The sequence below is a fragment of the Lissotriton vulgaris genome, chromosome 1_1 (genome assembly GCF_964263255.1).
Source record: "Lissotriton vulgaris chromosome 1_1, aLisVul1.2, whole genome shotgun sequence".
NCBI lineage: Eukaryota > Metazoa > Chordata > Amphibia > Caudata > Salamandridae > Lissotriton > Lissotriton vulgaris.
The window spans coordinates 1,358,686,970-1,358,713,900 of NC_141685.1; the positions used below are offsets into that span (position 1 = coordinate 1,358,686,970).

At 48.4% G+C, this 26,931-nt stretch overlaps 1 protein-coding gene across 2 annotated transcripts in view; it reads right to left on the reverse strand.

Annotated features, from left to right (window-relative positions):
- LRP1 (LDL receptor related protein 1) overlaps positions 1-26,931 on the reverse strand; it is a 1,437,817-nt gene that overhangs the window by 155,908 nt on the left and 1,254,978 nt on the right. For both annotated transcript variants that reach the window (XM_086966724.1, XM_086966716.1), the window contains exon 78: positions 641-747. In XM_086966724.1, coding sequence (XP_086822850.1) covers positions 641-747 — 107 coding nt within the window. The remainder of the gene's footprint in view (positions 1-640; positions 748-26,931) is intronic.

Consider the following 26,931-nt stretch of genomic DNA (forward strand, 5'->3'; position numbering starts at 1 on the left):
GACTTATCCTAATGTTGAATGGTGCTTTTCAATGGAGAACAGGAGAAGCGCCCTCACCCTTTGTGGGGTAATGTACAGATTTACCTAAAAGATTAGCATTGCTACTAAGCTATAACTTGCTCAACATTCCTTAAAAATATTCTCAAAATGAACACCAATTTCAAGATGCAAATACACGAGTAAAAAAAAAAAAATGCTGCATATTTTTAATGCAAGAGTCAAGAAACGGGAATAGCAAAATGAAGATTGCACAAAGACAAATATGTGGCAAAAACTTCACATTCTGTTTTATCTTTTAATAATTTTACTCTAACATGAAAATGGAGGAATAAGGGGCTGAATTAGGGATTGACCTATTATTCTCTCAGAAATCTTTAACCATTATCTGATACAAGCATTTGGTTTTACTTAACTAAAATTAATATTGAGTATTACTTCATCTCTAGTTTATCAATGTTTACTAGCTCACGTCACTATAAATAGAATGTCCAAACAGTTTCAAAATACTTCATCTCAGACGGACTAAAAAAAGGTGTTAGTACAAACGCAGGTTTAAGGTAAAGAAGCAAATAAATCCTGCTGACAAAAGAAATTATTCATTTGATGGCAGTGGCATGTGTTGCCAATTAGGGCCACTTACCTGTTGGCCACTGAATGTTGTCTTGAACAAGGGTCTCCCGGAGGGTTCCGTCCATGGCAGCTGTCTCAATCTTGGGGTGATTTCCCCAATCGGACCAGTACATCGTTCTGAAACGGAGGAAGGTGAACGAAAAAAGATTACATTGACAGCTTATAGAAATTGCTAACTCCAGAGATCTCAAACTTAGCTTTGGGTCTAATAACTACTTTCTGAAAAGTCTCTGTGTTTCATGACTAATCACATTATAATTTATTTCCATGCCACTTACACAAGAAACAAAAGATTGGTGAAAAAAGTGTACTATAGCTACTTGCTTTGAACATAACGGTAAAGTAAGCGTTGTAAATGCAGTCTGTCACAAATACACCGGAACTATTTCACAATGTAATGTAGCATGTCACAACCTCTCCAGGACTTACCTAGGGCAGGACTTGCCATATGTAGTAGGGAAGTGTAGGAAGCTGGCTCTTTATATATTGGACCAAAACGAGGTATACTGGGTAAAGCGCCATACATGATAACCCAAATGCACTCTTTTGTGGTAGTGTGGGATAGCAGTTAAGCTTACAAGAGGGTAGTGCTAAGCATTTATTGCACACACAAAAGCAGTAAGTGAGACACTCAATCAATAAAGAAATCTAACACCAATTGATAAAAATAGCACAGATTTTTATATGAATTTAGATACCAAGATCATCAGAATCGGGTAGGTACTTTTCAAGGTAGGAATTTTTATAGAATTTAAAAAGTTCACACATTGCACTTTCTGGAGCGGTTATGTTATCCTATGGGAGAAAACATATACTGCATTCTGGCACTGTTAGTGACTTATGTGACCCTTCTCCTGCACTTAAGGGGAGTAGGTGGCAAGGTCCAAGGACACACCAACAGGTCACTGATAGAAAGTGCCATCTTTCTTGCATTGGTATGCCCCCACTTTTTGCTGAACTGCTGATGTGCTTTGACTGAGTGTTCCCTGGGCTTCTGCCAACCAGGTACCCAGGGCCTGTGTTCCTTCCCTAACGCTGTATTGAAACAAAACCCAATTGGCATCTCTGGCCACCTATTAGCCCCTAGTAAATGGTACCCTTTGTGCCCAAGGCCTGGTGCCCAGAGAAGACCCCTAAGGGCTGCAGCACTTATTGTGCCACCCTTAGGGGCCCTGTACCCTGACACCCACACACTGCCTTTGCAGGCTGAGTGTCTAAGTACAGAACTAAACAGAGTCGACATGGCACATATCCCTGTGTGCCATGCCCACGGAACCCACTGCCCTGGCATACTTCAGTCACCCCTCTAGCTGGGTGCCCTATGCCAGTGGTGTGGGCACAGGTGCATGAGCCATGTGCCCTACAGTACCCAGAGCCATTCCTGGGCACTGTAAGTGCAGTGATGCCATTAAGAGTGTATGGTGCTGGGAGGTCGTCATTACGAACTCCACAGCACCATAGCGGCTACAGTGAAGACTGACAAGTTTGATATCAAACTTCTCAGCACATTAAACCCGCACTGATGCCAGTGTGGGATTTAATGTAAAATGCACCAGAGTGCATCTTAGAGATGCCCCCTGAAAACCTAAACTCCAATCCACGTCTGGTCTGAGAGGCTGCCGCACAGCAGACATGTTGCTGGACCCCTGGATGGAGAGCCCCTGCTCTCCTGGGCCTGCAACAATGCACATCCTGGGACGAGGTGCTAGGTCTCCGCCCCCAGGATGGGCAGGGGGAAGCTTAAAAGGCCTGCCGCCTTTGTGAGCTTCTCCAGACCACTTGCTGTACTCAGCAACTGGTCCCGACCAGTTCTGACCCCCACCCTGGCGGGAAGACTGGCGGGAAATGCTACGTCAGGAAGGGGAGTGTGCCAGCCTGTGCCAACCCCACCACTCAGGTGAGAGAGGCGAGGTGAAGCACGACCACGGACTCCGGCCATTTTGAAGATGGGGAGCCCTGCCCAATCACAGCTAGGCCCCTGCCCCCCTCCCCAGGACAGGGACCTATTGGTCCCTGCCCTTGCTCTACCTGTAAGCCCCCTAAATTCAGTATTTAGGGGCACCCTGAACCTTCCTTCCGCAGATCCCGATAAGAAAACAAGAAAGAAGATCAAGAAGAAGACCCGCCGTGCAGCTGCTACCAACAGGACGACACCAACTGACTTGGCCCCAGCCCTACCGGCCTGTCGACCCTGGAACCTGCTTCTGCTAAATCCTGGAGACTCCTGCAGACAGCAACCTTGGACAACCCGGAGGACCTGCCTGCCTTGACCCTCTCAAAGACTGGGACTCCCCTAAGTAGAGGCTCTGCTCCAACAACCATACCCCTGGTGCCAGCCAGGAACCGTGAATCCAGCCCACTCTGCACCCGAGCCCAGCCTGTGCCTGAGTAACCCAAGACCACGAGGACGTCCCTCCAGCGACTGGGACCCGAAGTCCAGTGCCCAAAGACCCTCTTCGACGACCCAGATGACGCCTGCAGCCTCAGAACCTGGGACCCCTCCAACCGCGTCCAGCGAGGGTAAGATTTCCTGACACACAAAGACAACCCTGTACCTGGTGCCCCACGGCCCCCTGTGCCCTCCTTTGGGGTACTCACCTCTTCTCCAAGAACCCAACTTAACTCTCGAAGTGGTGGTCGCACCTGAAGAACATTGAGAGCCTGACAGCTCAAAAGCACCCTGCATCCAGCCGCCCGAGTGCCGCTGGAAGTGCAACTACTAACCTACTCTACTTCCCCACTTGCCCTGAGTAAGTGACCAGGAGCTCAGCTCCCACAGCAGCGTGGCCTGTCTGCTTGCAGCCACGAACCAAGGGCCCCCTACCCTCCATTGGATTGCATTGGCCTACTCGCTCTGCACCCGGCTGTCCCTGTGCCGCTGAGGGTGTAACAACTGTACCTTTCCAACCCTGGGAGCCCCATGAGCCTATGCCCAGAACCTTAACCTCGCCAGTCGAGTACTCACTTGAAAGTCGCTTGTGAGAAAGTGCCATCTTTCTTGCATTGGTATGCCCCGACTTTTTACTGAACTGCTGATGTACTTTGAGTGTGCCCTGGGTTCCTGCCAACCAGGTACCCAGGGCCTGTGCTCCTTCCCTAAAACTGTGTTAAAACTAAAAACCCAATTGCCATCTCTGGCCACCTGTCAGCCCCTAGTAAATGGTACCCTAGGTACCCAGGGCATGGTGACCAGACAGGACCCCTGAGGGCTGCAGCACTTATTGTGCCACCCTCAGGGGCCCTGTACCCTGTCACCCACACACTGCCTTTGCAGGCTGAGTGCCTATGTACAGAACTAAACAAAGAGTCGACATGGCACACATCCCTGTGTGCCATGCCCACAGAACCCACTGCCATGGCATACTTCAGTCACCCCTCTAGCTGGGTTCTCTATACCAGAGGTGTGGGCACAGGTGCAGGAGCCCTGTGCCCCTACAGTACCCAGGACCTTTCCTGGGCACTGTAAGTGCAGTGATGCCATTAAGAGTACATGGTGCTGGGAGGTTGTCATTATGAACTCCACAGCACCATAATGGCTACACTGAAGACTGACAAGTTTGGTACCAAACTTCTCAGCACATTAAACCCGCACTGATGCCAGTGTGGGATGTAATGTAAAATGCACCAGAGGGCATCTTAGAGATGCCCCCTGAAACACTAACCTACAATCCACGTCTGGGCTGAGTGGCTGCAGAGGCTGCCACACAGCAGACATGTTGCTGGACCCCTGGATGGAGAGCCCCACGCTCTCCTGTGCCTGCAACAATGCACATCCTGGGTGAGGTGCTAGGTCTCCTCCCCCATGATGGGCAGGGGGAAGCTTCAAAGGCCTGCCGCCTTTGTGAGCTTCTCCAGACCACTTGCTGGCCACCACCAGTTCTGACCCCCATCCTAGCGGGAAGACTGGCAGGAAACCCTACGTCAGGAAGTGGGGGGGGGGGTCCAGCCTGTTCCAACGCCACCCCTGAGGTGGGAGAGGCGAGATGAAGCACGACCCTGGGCTCCCGCCATCTTGAAGATGGGGAGTCCTGCCCAATCACAGCTAGGCCCCTGCCCCCCTCCCCCCCCCACCCACAGGAGAGGAGCAGATTAGGGGGTGTAACCATCTCAGGACAGGGACCTATTGGTCCCTGCCCTTGCTCTAACTAACGCTCCTAAATTCAGGATTTAGGGGCTCCCTGAACCTTCCTTCCTTAGATGCCGATAGAAATGAAGAAAGAAGATCAAGAAGAAGACCCGCCGTGCAGCTGCTAACAGAACAACAACAACTGACTTGGCCCCAGCCCTACCGGCCTGTCGATCCTGGAACCTGCTCCTGCCAAACCCGGCGACTCCTGCGGACAGCAACTGTGGGACACCCAGAGGACCTGCCTGCCTTGACCCTCTTAAAGCCTGGGACTCACATCAGCAGAGGCTCTGCTGCAACAACACCCCTGGTGCCAGCCAGGAAGCTCCGGACCAAGCCACTCTGCACCCGCCGTGCTCGAGTGATCCAGGACAACGAGGACGTCCCCCCGGCAACTGGGACCCGAAGTCCAGTGCCCAAAGACCCCCCCCCCAACGACGCCTGCAGCCTCAGGACAGAGGACCCCTCCGACCACGACCAGCAGGAGGTAAGATTTCCCGACCTCAAAAGACACCCCTGCACCCAGCGCCCCTTGTCCCCCCGTGCCCAACTCCTGGGTTCCTACCTATCCTCCAAGATCCCAACTTACCCCCCAAAGTGTTGGTCGCTCCAGAAGATCCTTCGTCCCCAAGCCTGCAGCCTTTGTTCCCTTGTCAAGTTCCTCATTGAATAACATTGAGCGCCCGACGGCTCAAAAGCACCCTGCACCCAGCCACCAGAGTGCCCCTGGCAGTGCAACATGTACCCTATCCTACTTTCCCATTTGCCCTGAGCAAGTGACCAGGAGCCCAGCTCCCACAGCCACCAACCGGAGGCCCCCTTTCCCTCATTGGATAACATTGGGCCTAACTACCTCTGCACCAAGCCGCCCCAGTGCCGCTGGGGGTGAACCAACTATACTTACCTGACCCTGGGGGATCCCTGAGTCTATGCCCAGAACCTTAACTTCACCAGCCACGTAATCACCTGGAAACCGATAACTCACTTACCTGCCATTGGATAACATTGACTGGTTTGACTCGAAAAATCTTCTAAGTGTGAAGTTTTGAAAACGAAAAATATTCATATAAAATCACCCGAATTCCGAAGTACTCACCTGTGCTCAGGGGAGAAGCCAGTACTGTACCTTGTAGCCCGTACTGAACCGCCAAAGTAATCCTTACCGGGTTTACTAGTAATCTGTATTTTCTCCATAGGAATCCATTGTCTGCTTTTCTATGAAATTTCTTTTGTGTCTACTTTTGAAAACTTGAAATATTCTTTAAAAATCATATGAAATACTGAAACGCAAATTACCTACCTGTTTTAAGTTGAGATCCCAGTGCTGGACTTAGGAGCCCAGTACTGGATTACAAAAGTAACCAGATCATACTTTACCTGCAACCTGAATTTTCTCCCATTGGATAACATTGTCAGATTTACATTGAAAAGTTTCTAAGTGTGAACTTTTAAAACAGCTTTTAATTCATGAAAAATTCACTACAGTAACTAAAACGTTTTTACTAAATTGGTTTCAGTTTAGACCCCAGGACTGAATCTAGGATCTAGTCCTGGAACTACTAAAGTAATCTGTATAGTAATCAACTGTACTTATATGTTGAAAACCTATTGAGCTCAATGCTAAAGTGTGTATAGGATTGTGTTGCCTTCTGCAACCTCGGTATCTATTGTGTTCACAAACGTTATGGCTTCCTGACAAAGTAATTACATGAGAGTACTCATATTGAGAATATTTATGCCTGTTGGTTCTCAAAATAAAACCACTATATCTTTTGATATAGCGCCCAGTACTGGATTACAAAAGAAACAAGATCGTACTTTAACTGCAACCTGAATTTTATCCCATTGAATAACATTGCCAGATTTTCATTGAAAAGTTGTTAAGTGTGAACTTTTAAAATAGCTTTTCAATACTTAAAAATCACTGCAATAACTAAAAGGTTTTACTAAACCATTTTCAGCTTAGATCCTGGGACTGAATCTAGGATCCAGTCCTAGAACTACCAGAGTAATCTACAAAGTAATCTGCTGTATTTATATAGGAAAACCCATTGAGCTCAATGCTAAATTGTGTTTAGAATTGTGTTGCCTACTGCAACCCCTGTACCTATTGTGTTTACGTTTATTGCCTTTCTGCAAAGTACTCATCTGAGACCTCTCATATTGAGAACAGTATATTTTGATACTTGTTGGTTCTAAAAATAAAACAACTATATCTTTGATATAAAAACAATTGGCCTGGAGTTCAGTCTTTTGAGTGTGTGAAATCCTTTGCTGACAGTGTGTACAACAAATGCTTTACACTGTCCTCTGATACTGCCTTACTGCTCGACCAAGCTACCACTTTTGAGAGTAAGGTCAGTCCTGACTTTAACCTCTGTTATGCCTCTGGGGTTTGTGGACTCTATAAACACTTTACCTCATTCTGGTCCAGTATATATAGAGCCACTTTCTCACACGATAACTCTCTTTCCTTCCATAGGCTAACATTGACTGGTTTTCACTGAAATTTCCTCTAATTGTCGATTTTTGAAACTTTAAAATATTCTTCTAAAATCAGCCGAATAACGATTTCCGAAATACTCACCTGGGATCAGGAGAGAAGCCAGTGCTGTACTTCCTAGTTCAGTATTGAACCGCAAAAGTAACCTTAACTGTACTTACCAGTTACCTGCATTTTCTCCCATAGGAAACCATTGACTGATTTTCTCTGAAATTTCTTCCAAGTGTCAATTTTTGCAAATTACAAATATTCCTTAAAAATCGTACCAACTACTGAAACGTAAATACTTACCTGTCTTAGGTAGAGGTCCCAGTCCTGGACCTAGGAACCCAGTACTGGATTACAAAAGTAACGAGAACCTACTTCACCTGTGACTTGAATTTCCTTCCATAGGATAACATTGCTAGTTTTTCTCTGAAAAGTTTCTAAGTGTCAACTTTGAAAATACATTTATCTCCTTTAAAAATTACAACTGTCACCAAAATGCTTTTACTTAACTGTTTACAGCTTAGGTCCCGGGTCTGAATCCAGGATTCAGACCTGGGACTGACCTGTGGTTAGCAAAGTAATCCTGGAAGTAATCAACTGCATTTTTTTTTACAGAAAAAGCCATTGAGCTCAATGTTAAATTGTGTTTAGAATTGTGTTGCCTATTGCAACCCCAGTAACTATTGTATTTACAAGGTCTATTGCCTCTCTGCAAAGTAATTACCAAAGTCACTCATATTGAGAAAGGAAAATGCTACTTACCAGTATGCATCTGTTCTTGGCATGTAGAGCTGCAGAGTTACACACTGGGCATTAGATTGCCACCTAGTGTTGGGCCCGGATGTTTGCAGTTGTTTTTGTCCTGAAAAGTCTTTGGAAGTCACGGGATAGGTGACTCCTCCTTTAGACAAAAGTGCACATGGGCATCGGCTCCATCCTTAGATTGTTTTTCGTCAGCAGGGAAATGATGGAGTTTTGTAAGAAACAGGAAGGATGCTCATGTAAGCTGTATCTAATTTAGATATTACTGGAACAGATAAAGGTAGCCGGGGAGGCGGGTGGGCGTGTGCATCTCTGCAGCTCTACATGCCAAGAACAGATGCATACTGGTAAGTAGCATTTTCCATTCGAGGCATATGAGCTGCAGATTACACACTGTGCATAGATTGTATAGCAGTACCCACTCTTAGCGGCGACCACCCTTATCTGTTGCAGTGGTTTGAAACAGTGTTTTGAGTACAGCCTGGCCCACAGTAGCTTGTTTGGTTTGCACATCTACACAATAGTGTTTTGTGAATGTGTGCGGTTTAGACCATGTGGCTGCCTTGCAGATGTCATCTAGTGGAATGTTCCCTAAAAATGCCATTGAAGCCCCTATCTTTCGAGTAGAGTGGGCTTTAGGAGTAACAGATAATGTACGTTTAGCTTTGTGGTAGCAAATTTGTATACATTTGACAATCCATCTAGCTATCCCAGATTTTGATACAGGGTTGCCTTTGTGTGGTGGTGAGAAAGACACAAAAAGTTGTTTACTTTTACGAAAGGATTGTGCTCTTTCAATGTAGTAAAGTAATGCTCTTTTGACATCAAGGGTGCGAAGAGCTCTTTCTGCGACTGTCTGTGGCTGCGAGAAGAATACTTGCAGCTCTACAGTTTGGTAGAGATGGAAGGGCGAAATGTATTTTGGAAGGAAATTAGGATTGGTACAGAGAACAACCTTATTATGATGCATTTGCAGAAAGGGTTCTTGAATGGTTAATGCTTGTAGTTCACTAACTCTTCTTAGAGAAGTAATATCTACTAGGAAAGCAACTTTCCAAGTTAAGAATTGCAATTCACATTTCTGTAAAGGTTCAAAGGGAGGTCCGAATAACCACGTGAGAACAATGTTTAAATTCCACACAGGTGGAGGTGGTGCTCTGGGAGATATTATTCTTTTGAGGCCCTCCATAAAAGCCTATATGGCAGGTACTCTAAAAAGTCATAGATGTTGTCTATTTTGTAGTTATGCTGCAATGGCAGTAAGATGCAATCTAATAGATGTGTACGATAAGTTACATCTTTGGAGGAGTAGGAAGTATCCTATGATGTGTTGAATAGACCCATCTAGAGGATTGATGATGTTGTTATGGTAGTATATTAGTAAACGCTTCCATTTGGCTGCATAACATGCCCTAGTGGTGGGATGTCTAGCTTCTTTAATGACGTTCACAGAGTCAGGAGGAAGGTTGACTTAACCAAACTCTAGGACTTCAGGAGCCAGATCGCTAGGTTGAGCTGAGCTGGATCCTGGTGTCTGATCTCTCCATGGTTCTGGGTTAGGAAGCGTGGAGACAGGTATAGCTTTTGGTGTGGTACCACAGAAAGTTGCAGTAGTGTGGTGTACCACAGTTGTCTGGCCCAAGTTGGAGCATCTAGAATGAGAGTGAGGGAATGTTGCTGAAGTTTGCGCACCACTAGTGGAAGCAGTGGGAGAGGTGGAAAAGAGTACGCAAATTTGCCAGACCAGTTCATCCATATCGCATTACCTTTGGACAGCGGGTGTGGATATCTGGTGGCAAAGTTTTGGCATTTTCGTGGGTGGCGAAGAGGTCTATCTGAGGTTGTACCCACATATGAAAGAACAGTTGAAGAACTTGTGGATGAAGTTCCCACTCATGGATTTGTTGTGTATGACAACTTAACAGATCGGCTATGGTGTTTTGTACCCCTGGAACATGTTGGGCTAGAAGGAAGATGTTCAGAGGTATAGCCCATCTCAATATCTGCTGCGCTGTGTCCCTCCTTGTTTGTTTATGTAGTACATAGCTTTCTTATTGTCCCTGCGGACTAAGACGGCTTTGCCTGATATGTGCTTTTGGAACGATTTTAGGGCTAGAAAAATGGCTAGTTCCTCCAGGTGGTTGATGTGGAGTAATTTTTGTTGCGTTGCCCACCTTCCCTGCATGGTGTGCTGCAGGAGGTGGGCTCCCCAGCCGGAGAGCGATCAGTCTGCTGTCATGACAATTTGGGGAACTGGCTCTAGGACCGGTCGACCCTTGGAAAGGTTTATGGTGTTCCACCATTGCAGAGAGCGGTGTGTTCGACTGTCTACCAACAATAGGTCTGTTAATTGAACTTGAGCCTGGTTCCATTGTCGTGCTAGGCACTCTTAAAGAGGACGCATCTGTAGTCTTGCATGAGGCACCATGAATATGCAGGAGGCCATCATTCCTATAAGTTGCATGAATACTCGAGCTGGAAGAGAGTGTTGCGGTTGGAATTTGGTTAGAAGCGCTTGCATATTTGTTATCTTGGCAGGAGAGGCATAAGCTAGCCCTGTTGAGGTGTTTACTGGGGCACCTAGATATTGTTGTACATGGGAAGGTTGCAGGTGGGACTTGGTGTGGTTTACTGTGAACTCCAGGTCGTGGAGTAACTGGATGGTGTTGTGAGTGTGTTGTACACACTGACTGTATGAGCAGGCTTTCATAAGCCAGTCGTCGAGATATGGGAAAATGTGAATGTGCTGTCTTCTTAAGTGCGCTGCCACCACTGCAAGGCACTTGTTAAAAACACTTGGTGCTGTTGTGACCCCGAATGGGAGTACTTTGAATTGATAGTGCTGACCGTCTAATACAAATCTGAGGTACTTTCTGTGAGCTGTGTGAATGGGAATGTGGAAATTGCCGTCCTTGAGATCTATAGTGGCAAGGAAGTCGTTTTGTAAAAGGAGAGGAAGAACCTGCTGTAGTGTGACCATATGGAAGTGGTCTGATTGTATGTACAGGTTCAGTGGTCTGAGGTCGAGAATAGGCCTTAGAGAGCCATCCTTTTTTGGGATAAGAAAGTATAGGGAGTAAACTCCCTTGCTTTGTTGATGCAGTGGAACTGCTTCTATTCCGTTTTTTTGTAGGAGGGATATTACCTCCTGCCTGAGCAATACCAAATGTTCTTGTGACATTGGGCGTTGTTTGGGTGGTATGTTTGGGGGGGGAGATGTTAGTTCGAGACAGTAACCTGCTTGATTTATTTGTCACACCCACCTGTCTGATGTGATGTTGTTCCAGACAGGAAGGAATTGTTGTAGTCTTCCCTGGAGTGGAATGCGGTGGGGGAATTGGAGGGAAGTCATTGGGCAGGGGTGGAGAAAAAGCAGGAGTTGTTAGTTTTGCCTCTGCCTTTATTGTTGTTGCCCCTGTAACCCCCTCTTTAATAGCCTCTACTGTAGGTGGTTTGGGTAGGGGCTTTGTAAGAAGTAGAGGGGCTATCTGAGGATTAGCCTCTATTGTTACCTCTATAGAATGAGCGATGAAAAGAACATCTGGGAGCTTGCTACTGAAAGGCTCCCATAGATTTAGCTGTGTCTGTATTCTTTTTCATTTTTTTAAGGGATACGTCCACATTAGGTCCAAATCAATGTTGCTCATCAAAGGGTTGATTGAGTATGGCACTTTGTACTTCAGGTTTGAAACCTGAAATGAGTACCGTATTTTCCGGCGTATAAGACGACTTTTTAACCCCTTAAAATTTTCTGGAAAGTCGGGGGTCGTCTTATACGCCGGGTACAAAATTTTATGGTATGTTTTCATGCGCTTTTTCATAGCGAGGACTTCACTCGAAGGTGTCAGACCGCTTCACAATAGGAAATAACAAGAAACAACACACCTTATGTTAAAAAATACAGCCACCGGCCCTGGCAACGTCCACACCCAGGCCCCGCTCCATGAAGTATCGAAAGCGAGCGTTTTTTTCATAGCAAGGACTTCACTCGAAGGTGTCAAACCGCTTCACAAGCGAGCAAATGGCGCCATGAGTCTTACCTCGACTGCCGCTGTACACGCGCCTCCAACCGCTTGCACATCCCCAGGCAGACGAGGCAGCAGGACGAGGCAGCAGGACGTCCGAAATACGGTATATGGTAACGGGCAGCCAGCGCCGAAGATGGCAGCGCCCGGTGTGTTGACACGTTTGGCACGTTTTGGCACGCGCCCCTCTCTCCTTGACATGGGCGTGGGCATAGAAAGGGGACTGTAGAATGTTCCCGAATGTTACCGAAGGCAGTAGAGCACTTGCCGTGATTGGCTGGTTGTTGCGAAGAGGAAAGGCAGTCTGGTGAGCAGATACCGTATTTGCCGTACCGTACGTGTGGTGTTGAAGACAGTCTCTGCACCTGTTCATACTGTACAGCACCAGTACATCCAGTGCAAATGGCTGACAGTCAAGAACCCGGCAAGGCTCCAGCAGCACATTCCGTGCAAATGGCAGACAGTGAAGAACCCGGCAAGGCTCCAGCAGCGCATCCAGTGCAAATGGCTGGCAGTCAAGAACTCAGCAAGGCTCCAGCAGTGGCAAGAAGAAGGAAATATGAAGCCAGTTACAAACTTAAAGTTGTGGATTTTGCCACGGAACATAATAACTGTGCTGCTGCTAGACAATATGGAGTGACAGAAAAGATGGTTCGGGCCTGGAGAGCAAATGAGAAAGCATTACGGAGTATGCCAAGGGGCAAGTGTGCACTAAGAAGAGGCACCCCACATTGGCCAGAACTCGAAAAGCATGTAGCAGACATGGTGGCCGAGCATCGGCAAAGCGGTTATGTCGTGACCCGAAATAAAATCCGATTGGTTGCACTTCAGTGGGCCAAATCTAATCCAGATCTCAGCCACAGATTTAAGGCCACTGTATCCTGGTGTACCAGATTCTTGGGAAGGCATAATCTGGTATTGCGGCAAAAGACAAAAATTGCCCAGAAATTACCTGCGGATCTTGATGCCAAAATGCATAGCTTCCATCGCTACGTTATTAGGCTGCGCAATGAACATGGCTATGCGCTAAGAAGCATCGGAAATATGGATGACACTCCAATGAATTTCGATATGATTGCAAACAAAACTGTCCATCAAAAAGGCGAAAAGACAATTTTAATAAAAACAACAGGACATGAGAAGTCCAGTTTCACAGTGGTACTTGCATGCACAGCTGATGGTGGCAAACTGAGACCAATGGTTATTTTTAAAAGAAAAGCAATGCCGAAACTCAAGTTTCCTGTTGGTTGTTTTGTGCATGTGAATGAGAAAGGATGGATAGATGAAGAAGGGGTAAAGCTATGGCTTGATAATGTATGGAGCAGGCGACCAGGTGGACTTCTACAAAGACGTAGTCTACTGGTGTGGGATATGTTCAGGGCTCATTTAACTCCCAGCACCAAGCAAAGGCTGGCAAGACTAAAAACAGATGCTGCAGTTATACCTGGAGGATTGACATCGTTGGTGCAGCCACTGGATGTGTGCCTAAACAAGCCATTTAAAGATCGCATCCAAGAACAGTGGAATGAGTGGATGGTTAGCGGTGAAAAAACATTCACAAAAGGAGGAAACATGCGTGCTTCACAGTTGGATGTTTTGTGCACCTTTGTTATAAAGGCCTGGAACGACATTGATGCAGAAACTGTAATAAAGTCTTTCAAGAAGTGTGGCATATCAAATTCATTAGATGGTATGGAGGACGACTATTTGTGGGAAGGTGAAGAGGATGCCGAAGAAGAGACCACATCATCTGATACGGAATTGGTACCAGATCCATACGATGACTGCCTTACAGATGTACCACAAGATCTCATTGACTTACTTATGAGATCAGATGACGAAGAGGAGGATTTTGAAGGCTTTTAAAGGGAACGTTGTAAATCCTGTAGAAATCGCTTGGATTTATGGAAAGTTATGGAAAGTTTAATCCACTTGCACTGTTTCATGCACTAATTTATGTTTACCGTACCGTACCGGTATATTCAGAAGTGACAGTTTTTCATATGGTTCTAAATAAAAATATTCCGAGTAAAGCAAGATTGTTTATACAACCAATTTGTTTGAGTTCAGTCTTTGAGTTTGTAAAATAAACGCTTAGGTACCCACTGTCCACTGATAAAGCCTTACTGCTCACCCACAGGGAGGAGGACTAGACTAATACGGTAAGTTCAAAATACCGGTACATTCTCGGAATGGCTATGCAGGACTGCGTTGGACTGCGCTGGAAGTGGGGGGTCGTCTTATACGGCGAGTATAGCACAAAACCTAAATTTTTTCAGGCAAAGTAGGGGGTCGTCTTATACGCCGGAAAATACGGTAGCCAGGCATGTCTACGCAAAAGGACACTGGTATTAATTGCTCTTGAAGCAGTAGCTGCTGCATCTAGGGCACAACGAATAGAGGTGTTGGTGATGGTTTTACCCTCTTGTATAAGCTCATTGGCCCTATGCTTGTACTTATCAGGAAGGTGTTGCATTATAGATTCTATCTCGTCATAATGTGCCCTGTCGTACCTTGCTAATAGTGCCTGAGTATTAACAATACGCCAAATGTTTGCTGCTTGTGACACTGTTCTTTTGCCTGAGGCGTCTAGAAGTTTAGACTCTATCTGGTGGGGGAGCCTTGCCTGATGTTTAGGAATTGGCTCTTTTGCGTGCAATGGAGACTACTAGAGAGTCTAGTGGTGCAGGCCTTTTTATGTAGGCTGGGTCTGAGGGGGCAGCCTTATACTTCTTTTCAATTCGGGGGTTGATGATCAGAGCCCTGACTGGATCTTTGAAGACCTCTGGCGCATGCTTAATAACCCCTTTAAGCATGGGTAAAAGTGAGGTGGACCTTTGTGTGGAATCAAAGGTATCCATAAGGAAATACTTCTCTACTGGGTCAGTATGCAAGTCAACCCCATGATATTGGGCGGCTCTATGGACAAGTTGGTTAAATCCCATAGTGTCCTCTGGTGGGGAGGGCCTGGAGGGGTATATGTCATCTTGTGGGACATTAGGGATGTCTGGGGTACTATAATCATCCCAAGGGCCAGGTGAGCCAGGAGGACTAGGATTATCTAGTGGCTCATTATCTGCACCACTCCCTGAGTCATCAGAGGTGTTATCCCATCATCATCATCTTCTACTGGAGAAGGAGTTATGTGGCATGGGAGGAGGAAGAGGAGGAGGAGGTATCCTTAGAGGAGAGGGTGCAATGTCTTAGATTGAGGAGCTGGTGCAGGCTTCTCCAATGGTCGTTTTTTAGAACAGTCAATCGACCAGTTTTTGGATCTTTAACAAGGGTCTTTTGTGTAGGATCTGGATGGAACAGTTCCTCTGTGTGAGGTAGATCCTTCGGTGCCGATGTTTTCGGTTCCGTAGGCTTTTTCGGGACCGACCTGATCGAATCTTTTGGATTTGCAGTGTCTTTGTCCGGTGGGCCGTGTTTTTTCAGCTCTCACGTTTTTTTCGGCTCCGAAGCATGGGAATCGGGTGCTTTCGGTGGCAATTTCTTGCTTGGCTCAGAGAATGGTTTTGGTGCCGAGGAGCCGGTGCCAGTCTTTGGCGCCGAGTGCTTAGATGTGGAAGCAGCTGGCGTGGAGGTGGAAGAAGATGGCTTCTTTTTCGGTGCCGGTAGCGTACCGACACCGGGACTAGGCTGACTTGAGCCAGAGTCGCCCACAGGCTTATTAGGCTTCTTTGCCGAGCCCGAAAGCGGGGCATGTGAAGCAGTCTCTCGGTGTGCACCCGGGCCCAAAGGTGAGGGTGTGACTGAAGCCTTTTCTGAGGGTGTCGAGGAGGGGTCAGGGTTGACGTGTGTACTTACGACCCTCTGTGCCGGAGTGATGACCTCGACGTCTGAGTCGTCTGCCTCGGAGTCGTTGTCGATGCCATGTTCTTGCTGTTGCTCTGGCACGTCGACGCCCTCTTGGAAATGTCGTCCGAGATCGAAGATGACGAGCGAGCCATGGTTCTTCGAGCTCGTCGGTCCCGAATCGTCTTTTTGGAGTGGAAGGAGGCACAAGCGGAACAGTCTCTGGCCTCGTGCTCCGGTGAGAGGCAAAAGTTGCACACCTCATGTAGATCGGTGTGGGGAAACTTCGACCTACATTGAGGACACTTCTTAAATGGCGTCCTTTCCATGAGCCAGAGAGTAAGGCCCAGATAGGCCCGAAGTCCTTCATTGACAACCGGAATGGAAGACTTCGAAGTCGTGAAGAGTCACGTCGATTGAAGGGAGATCGAGACTATACCGTCGAACTGGGTGAGGACTGCGCGCCTAAGGAAAATCGGATCCAAACCGGAGCGCAGGAAACACATCCGAGCACAATGGCGGAAAAAAACAATCTAATTATGGAGCTGATGCACATGCGCACTATTGTCCAAAGGAGGAGTCACCTATCCCATGACTTCCAAAGACTTTTCAGGACAAAAACAACTGCAAACATCCGGGCCCAACACTAGGTGGCGAGCTAATGCACAGTGTGTAATCTGCGGCTCATATGCCTCGAACAGTATATTTTGACACCTGTTGGTTCTAAAATAAAACAACTATATCTTTTGATATAAAAACAATTGGCCTAGAGTTCAGTTCTTGTGTGTGTGAAACCTTTTGCTGACTGAGTGTGTACAACACATGCTTTACACTGTCCTCTGATACTGCCTTACTGCTCGACCAAGCTAACACTTTAGAGAGCAAGGTCAAATCTGACTTTAACCTCTCGAGATTGGGGACTCTATACACACTGTACCATACTTTGGCCCAGTATATATATATAGCCACTTTCTTACAACCAGCACCCCCATGAACACATATCACCCGGGGGGGTAAGAATAAAGGACTACTCCAGGAGTGGAGGAAGGGACTTCAGACAAATGCCAGTCAGTCAAGAATACTTTATTCAACTCTAAAAGAGTCATAAAAGATTGCACATACATATTTCCATTTAAAAGACAGCAAATCCACATACACAACGTTTAAACATTTCCCTCTACTTCTGTGGCACTACCACCCTCCTGGTAGCTCCAGGATTGGGGTTTCTTGCCTCTCTTCCCAATAAGCTCTGTGGGTACCACTGATATCTCCCTGTGCTTCTGAAACAGCTTGCTGCCTCGGGCTTTCAAGAGTGGGACAGTCTTGCTGACCCTGGCACAGCTCTTCCCTAGTGGGTCCCCCTGGGCCCAGGAGTTCAACCTGGTAAGGCTCAAGATCCATAGGCTCAGTTCCCTCTAGGGTGTCCAAGTCCTCTCCCTGAGGAGAGGGGCCCTGAGCGTTTTGCAGTACAGAAGCTGGTCCCCCAGTCTTCTTACCTTTTCTGTTGGTGGGTTGGGCCATACTTTCAGGCTCCAATCCTACTTTTTCACAGTTCCTCTTGCTCTGAGCTCTTGTTTGCAAAGACACCAATTCAGGGATACCCAGCATGGCTGCATGGGTTTTCAATTCAACCTCAGCCCAGGCTGAGGTTTCTAGGTCACTGACAAGCAGACATTCAGCTGGTAACTTCTGCGAGACCACTACTGGTTTCAGGCCAGTAACCCCCCCCCCCCCCCCCAGCCTAATGTCACCATAGCCATTGGATGATTAGTGGTAACACTGTCAGCATTGGTGACTAGGTACGTTTTCCCAATCAAGTATTGTTCAGGGGAAACTGTGTGAGAAAGTGCCATCTTTCTTGCATTGGTATGACCTCTGTAGGAGAGTGGGGTCTGCAATCCTATGGTCACCCCCGATTTTTGCTTTTTGCTTCACTGGTTTACGACTTTCCCTGGCTGTGGGTCTGCTAATCAGACCCACAGCCTAGCTGTTCTCTCTCTAAATTGACACACATGTACCTTAGGTGCATTTACCAATTGGTACTGGGCCACCTTATCAGTCCCTGTACAGCATACCTTAGGTATCCAGGGCATAGGTGTACCCAGGGCCTACCAGGGGCTGCAGCATGTATTATGCCACCCCTGGCTGGCCATCCAAATCTGACAACTGGCTGCACGACAGCTGGGGCAAGGTGGTGTAATCACCCTTTGCTTTAGATATAGTATTCCTATATCTAACCCTAAAATTGACACATGTATTCCTATCAGTCACTCCTATGGCAGGCCTTAACAATCCTGAAGGCAGAGTGCTTGGAATTATGTGAGATGGTGCTCTGGCATGAGCTGAGCCCGTCTGCAGCTTGCGGAACCAAGTCCTAATAGCTGTTCCATGATAACGCGTACCATATACTCTTAAGCGCATTATAATCCTCGCAGTTATTTGCCAACTTTGGTATCACTTTATCAAAACATGTTGAGTAAGGTGTCATACGAATTGGAATACTAACCCCTCGCCAATTCTGGCGACGGGGTTAGCATTCCACCCTTCTAGAGGGACACGACATGTATGTAACTGTGAACCCCGGTTAAAGTTAACTCGAGCCCTGCCACCACAGACACAAGTCTGACCTCCTGCTGCTGGGAGTCCTTCCAGCGAGGAGAGCTTGGACAAAGGGTTTCCTGTCAGGGGCGGTGCTAGCACCATCCCAGACAGGGTTTTGTGTATCCCAGGTAGGCAGGGCTGAGAGGAAGGTGACTGCAAGTGGCACCCCGGTGCTCACTGTGCATATGCCGGCTCAAACCAGTTCCAGGGGCACACCAGCCCCTGAGCTGGGGAAAGTCCGGACAAGGGAGAGGGGTGTAACCACCCCCCTCCTGGTCCCACCCATGGGCAGGACCTAGTCGCGTGCCAGCCCCTTTTCTTAGAAGAAAGGTAGGAGCGGGCCCCCTTCCCAAATTAGATCATCCTGAATCTTAAACGACTTTCTACGAAAGGAACTCTTGACTTTCTTGGAGGACTCTCCCTTGTGGCTAAGGAGTAGCCACCCTGCACCCGCAGGCACCATCTAAGCATCGCGGTTTGCTGCACGTCCATCCTCCGGATCAAGACTGACCAGCTCGACGAGACCCGGATTCCCTGGCATCTCTGACCTCTACCTGCATCATCAGCCCAGCTGAGATTCGTGGGTGTGACGAGACCTGAGGGACCGGCCATCTTCTGAAACTGCACGACGCTTAACCAGCACGACCGCCAAGGGATCCTCGAGTGAGTGCACTGGGGTTTGAGAAGCCCCAACCCTGAGCAGCTCCAGCACCGAAGTCCAGCCCCCCAGCATCCACGAGATCTGCGTGGGGCCCTTCTGCTCTTTGCTGCTCACCGCATTGTCCGGTCACTTGCCCGTTGGCTAGTGGCCCTCCTGACGACGTACCACGACGATTTCACCGCTGGTCTGGTTGCTCCAGACTGGCCCTTGCTCCCTTCCAAAATAGGAGCACCCCGGACCCTCCTGGTCCACTCCAGACGCCATCTTGACTCCACCGCATGGGCTTGCCTTTGCCAAGGTTTGTTGCCCCAATCCTGGGACCAGCATCGCCGACAGCAGACACCTTCGTGGGACAGCTCGCACCTCCAGCCTGGTCGCCGACAACGCCTCCTGGCCCGTGTGACTGGAGAGTCCAGCGTCGCCCACTCACCTGGTCGAGGTGACTTCATCCGGTGCCATCTTGGTGCCCACACAATCACTGGCTAGTGATTAAGAACTGAGTCCCCTCTGCTTTCAGGTCGTCTCCATCACCGATCCAGGCTTGGATCACACCGAACATCTTCACTGGTCGCCTGCCAGCAACTTCTTCTTTCAGGCTCCATAGACTACAACGAGGATTCCCGACGTCTTTTGAACCCTATGCAGCCGCAGCCCCTGGGCTAGGTAACCCGAGCATTTCGGTGCTCCAACGCAGGGTCACTATCCAAGTGTCCAGATCCTTTTTCGTTTTAAGTCTACCTAGTCGGATTCGTCCGAAAACAGTAACTTTAGAAATACTAGCCTCCATAGACTTTGCCCCGCATCCCGCGTGAGAGTGCACACTCTGCACCCGATCTCCCTAGGCCTCCTGCTCCTAACCTTAGGGTTTAGTAGTGTAGTCCTAGCGATCCTGAAGCCTCTGGATCTTGTTACTTATCTGCTAGTATTTCGCATCCCACTTTTAGAGTATATGGTTTTTCGTGCCCCTCGGGCATTTGTGTAAATTGTGCAACTTGAAGTATTTTCTTAAGAGTTTTGTATTGTGCTTAGCTCCCTGACTCATAAAGAGTTCAGGGAAGACTTGTTATAAATAAATATCCTTTATTTTCATAACAACTTGTGTGGTGTCCTTTCACTTGGTGTTAAAGGGGTATATGTGACGGTAAAACAGCTGGCTTAACACGCCCTCTAGAGTTTAGCCAGAAGACTGCTTTTGTCCACGCTACTAGGATAGCTGGTCTATAAGGTTGACTTACAACCAATCATCAATAAGGGTCGTTTGGTATGATACACAGTGATCACTAGAATAGTGAGCACTATATATCAGGCCAACTTCTCACAACCCCACTTTTTTCTGACTGCTGATGTGCTTTAACTGAGCGTGCCCTGGGCTCCTGCCAACCAGGTACCCAGGGCCTGTGTTCCTTCCCTAAAAACTGTGTTGAAACTAAAACCCAATGGGCATCTCTGGCAACCTGTCAGACCCTAGTAAATGGTACCCTAGGTACCCAGGGCATGGTGACCAGAGAAGACCCCTAAGGACTGCAGCACTTACTCTGCTACCCTTAGGGGCCCTGTACCCTGGCACCCACACACTGCCCTTGCAGGCGGAGTGCCTAAGTACAGAACCAAACAAAGTCAACATGGCACACATCCCTGAGTGCCATGCCCACAAACCCACTGCCCTGACATACATCACGATTCAGAAAAGGGGGTGGTGATGAATAGAGTGTCTGAATTAAGCAGACCACTCTTACCCAGTCCAAATATCAGGGCTTGATCCATCACCGTTATTTAGCTCACTGCACCATCCCAGCTCAGAACCTGGCTATATGCAAATCAGTCTGTCCCTGGCCCAGTGCATCATGGGAACATGGCAGACTAAACTACCAAGCCAATTCTTCACCAGAAAGGAGACAAGCTACCGGGGACCGGTTTCTGGCATTTCAGCCGTCGTCGGCCCGGCTTGTTTGAATCCTGATGGTGCAGTGAGCAAGGGACTCATGTCTGAGTATACCCTGCCACACCTATAGTGGCCAAAAACGATTCAGAAAAGGGGGTGGTGATGGTAGCTTGTTTCATTCCCAGTATAAGAATTGGCTTGGTAGTTTGGTCTGCCCTGTTCCCATGATGCACTGGGCCAGGGTCAGACTAATTTGCATATAGCCAAGTTCTGAGCTGGGATGGTGCAGAGAGCTAAAAAACGGTAATGGATCAAGCCCTGATCTTTGGACTGGGTAAGAGTGGTCTGCTTAATTCAGACACTCTGTTCATCACCACCCCCTTTTCTGAATCATTTTTGTCCACCATAAGCGTGGAAGGGTATACTCAGATGTGAGTCCCTAGCTCATTGCACCATCAGGATTCAAGCAAGCCGGGCCGAAGACGGCTGAAATGCCAGAAACCGGTCCCCGGTAGCTTGTTTCCTTCCCAGTATAAGAATTGGCTTGGTAGTTTGGTCTGCCCTGTTCCCATGATGCACTGGGCCAGGGTCATACTAATTTGCATATAGCCAAGTTCTGAGCTGGGATGGTGCAGTGAGCTAAAAAACGGTGATGGATCAAGCCCTGATCTTTGGACTGGGTAAGAGTGGTCTGCTTAATTCAGACACTGTTCATCACCACCCCCTTTTCTGAATCATTTTTGTCCACCATAAGCGTGGAAGGGTATACTCAGATGTGAGTCCCTAGCTCATTGCACCATCAGGATTCAAGCAAGCCGGGCCGAAGACGGCTGAAATGCCAGAAACCGGTCCCCGGTAGCTTGTTTCCTTCCCAGTATAAGAATTGGCTTTGTTGTTTGGTCTGCCCTGTTCCCATGATGCACTGGGCCAGGGTCAGACTAGTTTGCATATAGCCAAGTTCTGAGCTGGGATGGTGCAGTGAGCTAAAAAACGGTGATGGATCAAGCCCTGATCTTTGGACTAGGTAAGAGTGGTCTGCTTAATTCAGACACTCTGTTCATCACCACCCCCTTTTCTGAATCATTTTTGTCCACCATAAGCGTGGAAGGGTATACTCAGATGTGAGTCCCTAGCTCATTGCACCATCAGGATTCAAGCAAGCCGGGCCGAAGACGGCTGAAATGCCAGAAACCGGTCCCCGGTAGCTTGTTTCCTTCCCAGTATAAGAATTGGCTTGGTAGTTTGGTCTGTCCTGTTCCCATGATGCACTGGGCCAGGGTCAGACTAATTTGCATATAGCCAAGTTCTGAGCTGGGATGGTGCAGTGAGCTAAAAAACGGTGATGGATCAAGCCCTGATCTTTGGACTGGGTAAGAGTGGTCTGCTTAATTCAGACACTCTGTTCATCACCACCCCCTTTTCTGACATACATCAGTCACCCCTCTAGCTGGGTGCCCTATGCCAGTGGTGTGGGCACAGGTGCATGAGCCCTGTGTCCTTACTGTACCCAGGGCCATTACTGGGCACTGTAAGTGCAGTGATGCCATTAAGAGTATATGGTGCAGGGAGGTCGACATTACGAACTCCACAGCACCATAATGGCTACACTGAAGACTGAAAAGGAGTCGTTTCTGTCCTGTAACTCCAGTTCTGTAGTAGGAGTATCTCTGTTATAGTCATAATCTAGTGAATAGTCCCGCCCATGTGCGTGGACCCCGGAGCAATCAAAAATAATCTCTTAAAGTGTCGAAAAAATGCAGAACTGCACAGACACTTAAGGAATTAAAGACAGATAATGCAGCCTATAACCAGGCTACACTGTCAAGTACTTCAACTAGAAATTCCACCAAAAATCCACAAACAGCAAAGTCTGTCCAGATTTCCCTTGCCTCAGCAGCAAAAACCCTCTGGAATGATAGAGAGGAAGACATGGACAGACAAGCCCCATAGGCTGCCATTATGTAGCTCAAAACAGGATACTGTGCCTTTAAGAGAACTTTCCAGAACTTCACAGTATCCCAGAATGCACTGCAGGTCCCTTTTACTTTCAGTTCTTTTTGAAGGCGTAACACGCCAGACCTGTAGCATTCCTTACATAAATCTCTCTCTCCACCGGGGAGGAGGGCGGGCGCTTATGACTATAACAGAGATACCCCTACTACAGAACTGGAGTTACAGAACAGAAACTACTCCTTCTGTAGTAGGGGATCTCTGTGTATAGTCATAATCTAGTGAATAGAATGGCAAGCCAATCCGCACACCAAAGCGGCGGTGGAAAAACAAGAAATAACACCACTATTGTGCGAGCAGATTTGGCAGCGAAGCCTGCCCAACCTGAGCGTCTGCCCTGGCATCCGTGTCCAGACAGTAATGCTTAGCAAAGGTATGGACTGACTTCCAAGTGGCGGCCTTGCAGATTTCTGCAATTGGAACATTACGGAGCAAAGCCGTCGTGGCCGCTTTGCCCCTGGTGGAATGAGCCTTAGGTTTACCCCTTAAGGTCTTATTAGCTTTCTGGGAACACAGTTGTATGCAGGACACAATCCACCTAGAGATGGACTGCTTAGAGGTAGCAAGACCCATCCTGACATCCATAATTGATTAACAATTGGTCTGGCCTACGAATATCTTTGGTCTTATCCAGATAAAATTTCAACACCCTCCTAACATCCAGGGAATGTAAAGACCTTTCCGCTGGAGATGAAGGATTCTGAAAAAAATGTAGGCAAAGTTATAGTCTGGTTAACATGAAAATCAGAAATCACCTTGGGAAGAAATTTAGGGTGAGTACGCATAACAACCGTAGCAGCATGAAATACAGTATAAGGTTCTTGGCAACACAACGCCTGAATTTCACTCACCCTGCGGGCCGATGTAATGGCCACGAGGAACGCCGCCTTCCAGGACAGGTGCTGCAACGAAGCCTTATGAATAGGTTCAAAAGGCTCCTTCATCAACCTGGACAGCACCACATTCAATTCCCATGAAAGCGAAGGAAGCCGGACAGGAGGGAATACTTTCTTCAAGCCTTCCAAGAAATCTTTGATCACAGGGATCTGGAAGGAAGTCTGTGAAGGGCATTTCCTGTAGGCAGTCTATGCAGCGAGATGAACCTTAATGGAATGAACATTAAGGCCAGACCGCGCTAAATGTAGAAAGTAAAGAAGGATGACGTCTTCCTTGCACGTCGTCGGGTCATAGTTCTTGGACTTACACCAGATACAAAACCTCTTCCACTTGTAAGCATAGGAAGTCCGAGTGGAAGGGCGCTTAGACTCCTTCAGTATGTCCATGCAATCTTCGGGCAGATTCAAATGGCCATATTGCACTATCTCAGGAGCCATGCCGCCAAACTCAAAGACGAGAGATTGAGGTGCAACATCTGCCCCCCGAACTTCGTGAGAAGGTCCGGCCTGCACCGCAGCCGTATGTGCGGAAGGAAAGACCGGTGAAGCAGGTCCGTGAACCACCACTGCCTGGGCCATTCCGGGACAATCAGGATCATCCGTGCCCTGGACTGGGACAGCTTGATGAGCACCGCTGGAATCAGGGGAATGGGTGGAAAAGCGTACAGAAAGCTGTTCGACCAGTTGATCCATAGCGCATTCCCCAGCATCCCTTGCTGGTAGTACCTGGAGGCGAAGTCTCTGCATTTGCTGTTTTCGGCGGTGGCGAACAGATCTATGTCTGGAGTCCCCCACCTTTCGAAGACTTCTCCTAGTACTTCGTCGTTTACGACCCATTCGTGGTTTTCCTGAATCAGTCTGCTCAGTGCGTCTGCCTGAACATTCTGCACACCTGGTAGATGGGTAGCCGTTATCGTCAATCCTCTGGCCAGAAGCCAGTGCCAGATCGCCTGCGCCTCCTGCGACAGAGTGAGAGATCTCGAGCCCACCTGCTTGTTGAGGTAATACATCTTGGTCGTATTGTCCGTCTGTACAAGCAGAGAGTTGGTCTGGAAGGACGGGTCAAACGCCTTCAGTGCCAAGTGAATAGGTCTGAATTCCTCGAAATTGATGTGATACGTGGACTCCATCGGGGACCACGTTCCTTGAATCTGTAAGTCTCCCGAATGCGCTCCCCAGCCGTGGAGAGAAGCATCCGTCACGATAGTCTGAATGGGAATGTCCTTGTGGAAGGGAACCCCTCTGAGGAGATTCTCAGCTGAACACCACCACTTCAGAGACTGAAGAGCATGCAGAGACAGTCGTATCTTGTCGTCCCAAGATCCTTTCCTCTGGTCCCACTGGTCCTCCAAGCACTCCTGCAGAGGTCTCATGTGCAGCCGTGCATGAGGAGTGAGGAAGATGCAAGAGGCCTTCGACCCCAGTAGAGAAGACACCGTCCTCACTGTTGTAGATGGAGCGGTCATAAGAGCCTGAGCCTTCCGAAGGATCGATTGCCGACGCTCCTTCGAAGGAGACGCGCTTGCTGACAGCGTATTGATGGTGGCTCCCAAGTACTGAATGCACTGGACCGGAGTCGGGACAGACTTGGACATGTTGATGTGCAACCCCAGCTTGTTCAAGAGAACGCACGTCTTCTGGAAGTGTGCTTGAGCTTCCGAGAAGGAGGAGGCCTTGATCAACCAATCGTCCAGGTACGGGTAGACAAACACCTTGCTCTTCCTTAGGTGTGCCGCTACCACTGCCATACACTTCGAGAATGTTATGGGTGCAGATTTCAGCCCGAATGGCAGTACTGCGTACTGATAATGATTGGTGCCGACTTGAAATCGCAGAAACTTCCTGTGTTTGCATGTAATGGGCACATGGAAGTACGCATCCTGTAGGTCTATTGCACAAAGCCAGTCTCCCTGTTGCAACTGAGGATAAATCTGATGCAACGACAGCATGCAAAACTTTTCTCTGTGAATCCACTTGTTTGCCTGCCGCAAGTCCAGAATGCGTTACACAAGGGGGGTTGAACCCATGCAGTCGCGGGGACCTGGGCGCTATATGGTATATGTAAGAGGGGGGTCCCCGCAAGGAGCGGGTAACGGATGAAGGGGAAGTAACAGCTCAGTGTCGCGACCTGGCCGGGCCCTTGTTCGCTGGAGAGGACTGCTGTCCCCCTCTATCCTTCTGGCGCTTCTGGAAGGGTCTCCGGAACTGCTGCTGTTGTTGCTGCTGCTGTCCCGAAGACTGCCCTCTTCCTCTTCCCTGTGCGCCGAACCGTCTCTGGAACGGGCGGTAGGACTTCTTTTCTTTGGGCTTCTCGAAGCCCACAGCCGTAAGGGTCTCCGCCTCCGCCTTCATGCGGGCCATCTCATCATCTGCGTGTTTTCCAAACAAGGTTTCCCCGGAAAAGGGCAGATTGGCCACCCACTGCTGGGCCTCCGGCTTGAGTGACGTGAGCCTGAGCCAAGCATGGCGCCGCTGATTGATCCCATGACAGTAACCATGGGCAGCCAACAGGGAGACATCTGCCGCTGCGCTGATGACCTGATTTGACACCAGCATCCCTTCCTTGAGGATCTCTTGGAAGTCCTCCCTCTTGTCTCTTGGCAGGAGTTCCACGAACTGTTGCAGGGAGTCCCACAGGGCCCGGTCATAACGTCCTAGCAGCGCTGTATCGCTGGACGCCTTCATGGCCGTGGACGCAGTCCCACAAGCTTTCCTTCCAGCCGAGTCGATCCATCGACTTTCTTTATCTGGCGGCACGGTGGAGGACGGGGAGTTAGAATGTAAGTTCCTGGCCGCCGTCACTATCACTGAATCAGGGACCGGATCTATCCTCAGAAAACCGGGTCCGAATCCGGGGCCCTGTACTTCTTCAGAAGCCGGGAGGGAGCGGCCTTCACTACCGCTGGTGTGAGGAACAGCTCCTCTGCAGGTTCTACCAATCCAGGTACTAGTGGTAGTAGAGGGCGAGACAAATGCTTCTTGTGAAGCGTTTTGAATATCACAGACGTCGTGGGTATTGGAGCCGTCACCGTGATACCCAATTTTGCCG